At 44.9% G+C, this 2,500-nt stretch overlaps 1 protein-coding gene across 3 annotated transcripts in view; it reads left to right on the plus strand.

Annotated features, from left to right (window-relative positions):
* The window catches only part of LOC121711792 (1-phosphatidylinositol 4,5-bisphosphate phosphodiesterase beta-1-like), a 147,394-nt gene that overhangs the window by 126,500 nt on the left and 18,394 nt on the right, over window positions 1–2,500 (plus strand). For 2 of the 3 annotated variants that reach the window (XM_042095629.1, XM_042095630.1), the window contains exons 31-33: window positions 904–961; window positions 1,386–1,472; window positions 1,864–1,888. In XM_042095629.1, the coding sequence (XP_041951563.1) occupies window positions 904–961; window positions 1,386–1,472; window positions 1,864–1,888 (170 nt within the window). The remainder of the gene's footprint in view (window positions 1–903; window positions 962–1,385; window positions 1,473–1,863; window positions 1,889–2,500) is intronic. The other variant, XM_042095628.1, reaches the window with a different exon arrangement.

The following is a 2,500-nucleotide window of genomic DNA, read 5'->3' on the forward strand; positions in this document are numbered from 1 at the left end:
ACACATATTATAACAGCCATTAGTTTATACAGCATTAATGTCAACATTGACTGAACTGTCACTTGCAATGTACTTATTAACCACTAGATGGCACATGAAACACAAAACATCATTTTTTTATCCTTAGACCTTTACTCCACAGCTAGAACCAGGCATAGAACCCATTATGAAGTAAAGATAACCCCTTATGAGCCTCTGCATGTGTCTTTGTACCTCATGCATTCTTTGTGGAAGCCCCATATTAAGCCAAGTTATGTCATGTAGAACTCTCATCTCATTGTGTTTAAGCGCTTAAGCGTTTAGGCGCCGAGTGTGCTGGCCATGCTTATCAGCATCGAAATTTTTAACTGGCAAGCACGGGATAAACAATGGATTTTATTGAGAGGCGCAGATAAAATAGAGCTCAATCGTAATCAACATAATCTTGGCGGCTGCAGATGCTGGCGTGCTGGGTTGTATTGAACACAACGGAATCTAATGCAATCGAATGTGGAAATGTGCCGAGCGCTTTAGAGGATTCTATTCCAGACCTGGGTTTAGATAAGAGCCAGAAGTGTTACTGAAGGGTCGTTCCCCGGGAGGGATTTCCCAGAGCCGGTTCATGTCCGGTGAGATCTGACAGTAGGTCTGCTCACCTCACCTCGCCTCGTCTGACAGAGACACTCATTAATGTTTTTCCTCAGAGGAAAGACGTGGCAGAGAGGCCTCAACACCACAGCCAAAGGACTCTGTGTTCCGGAGGGTTCTTCTGTGCACGTTCCACTGTCATAAGTTCACAAGTGCTCTGTCTCCACTGTGCGGACACATCATCAGTTAAAGTGTCCGGTGGTGCAGAGTGTCCCTGAGCTGTAAGCTGATTCTGTGGCCCTGTTGCCTTTGGCTCTGTGTTTTGTCCAAATTTAGGGAGAAGCTGGAAATCAACAGGACATTTGTCAACGAGGTGGTCCAGTACATAAAACGGGTAAGAAACCAGTGTTAGGAGAGTTTGTGTGTGTGTGTGTGTGTGTGTGTGTGTGTGTGTGTGTGTGTGTGTGTGTCTGTGTATGCATGTGCAGCCATATATGCACACGTGTGTGTGTGTGTGTGTGTGTGTGTGTGTGTGTGTGTGTGTGTGTGTGTGTGTGTGTGTGTGTGTGTGTGTGTACATGAGCACACATCTGTGTGTGCATAATTTAGCCGGTATGAATGTGCCTGGGGATCAATATCTATCAGTATCTAGATAGCTATCTAGCTTAGTTTTGTGTTTCACCCCTCTACACACTTAGACAGCTAACTTTAGTAGAAGCCAATGTTTTTTGTATGGGTGGGGTGCCATAAATGTGTGTGTGTGTGTGTGTGTGTGTGTGTGTGTGTGTGTAGCTTATGTGTGTATTGTGTCCCCTCAGCTTGAAGACGCTCAGAGCAAACGTCAGGAGAAGTTACTGGACAGACATAAAGACATCCGGCAGCAGATCCTGGACGAGAAGCCAAAGGTGTGTCATCAGTACACATACACACACATAAACACATAAACACACACACACACACACACACACACACACACACACACACACACACAGACACACATACATAAACACAAACACATAAACACACACACACACACACACACATACACACACACAAACACACACGCATGCATATACAGTATGACCAGATGTACTCACAAAATATCACTGGTGTAAGCACTGAGAAAACATAAAGCACGTCACACATGGTGGTATGTACTGTATGAGTGTGTATATGCGTTAGTGTGTGTGTGTGTTTGTGTGTGTGTGTGTGCTTTAGTGTGTGTGTGTGTGTGAATGACAGAGAGGAAGAGAGGAAGAGAGAGGGTGTTATAGATCCCTGTTACTCTGCTTATAGGAGGAGAGTTCGCCTGAGGAGAAAGGTAAGCTGGACTGTACTCTAAGCACTAACCTGAGGCATTAATAATAATCCCTGACCTACAGCATCCTCTCTTAGTGGACATGGACACGCGACACGGTCAAAAGGGTAAACACACCAGCTCAGTCACGCACATGTTAGCAGACCTCACCACAGGGCAGAGGGCCCTCTCTAACAGAGTACACAAAACGCAGTGAGAGGGGGTGACCACACTGACGGGCTTTTTTCACCTCCACTTCAATTGTTTGGACCATTGCAATGTGCCTTGCATTCATATGAACACAAGCAGAAAAAAAACGGAAGGCTCCTAAAAACACGAGACGCTCAAAGTTAAAAATGCTTCAACTTTTGAGGTCGCATTTTGTTTTCAACAAGGTTTGGCTACCTGTCTTAGCTAAGTCAGGGAGCTAGCTATTTAGCAGAGTATAGCATGTCATAGCAACAACATGTACACAATGAACTTTTAAACTCTATTTTGGATTCCTTGTGATTTCGAGGTGAAAAAAAAGCATGTCAATGTGAACACCGCCTAAAGGTGGGGTCTGCCATTCTTGCCCAGAATATTTTTTGAGGAATTGCTCCGTTGGCTAGCTGTGTGGTGTCTGCGGACTGTTCC

Source organism: Alosa sapidissima, chromosome 6 (genome assembly GCF_018492685.1).
Source record: "Alosa sapidissima isolate fAloSap1 chromosome 6, fAloSap1.pri, whole genome shotgun sequence".
NCBI lineage: Eukaryota > Metazoa > Chordata > Actinopteri > Clupeiformes > Clupeidae > Alosa > Alosa sapidissima.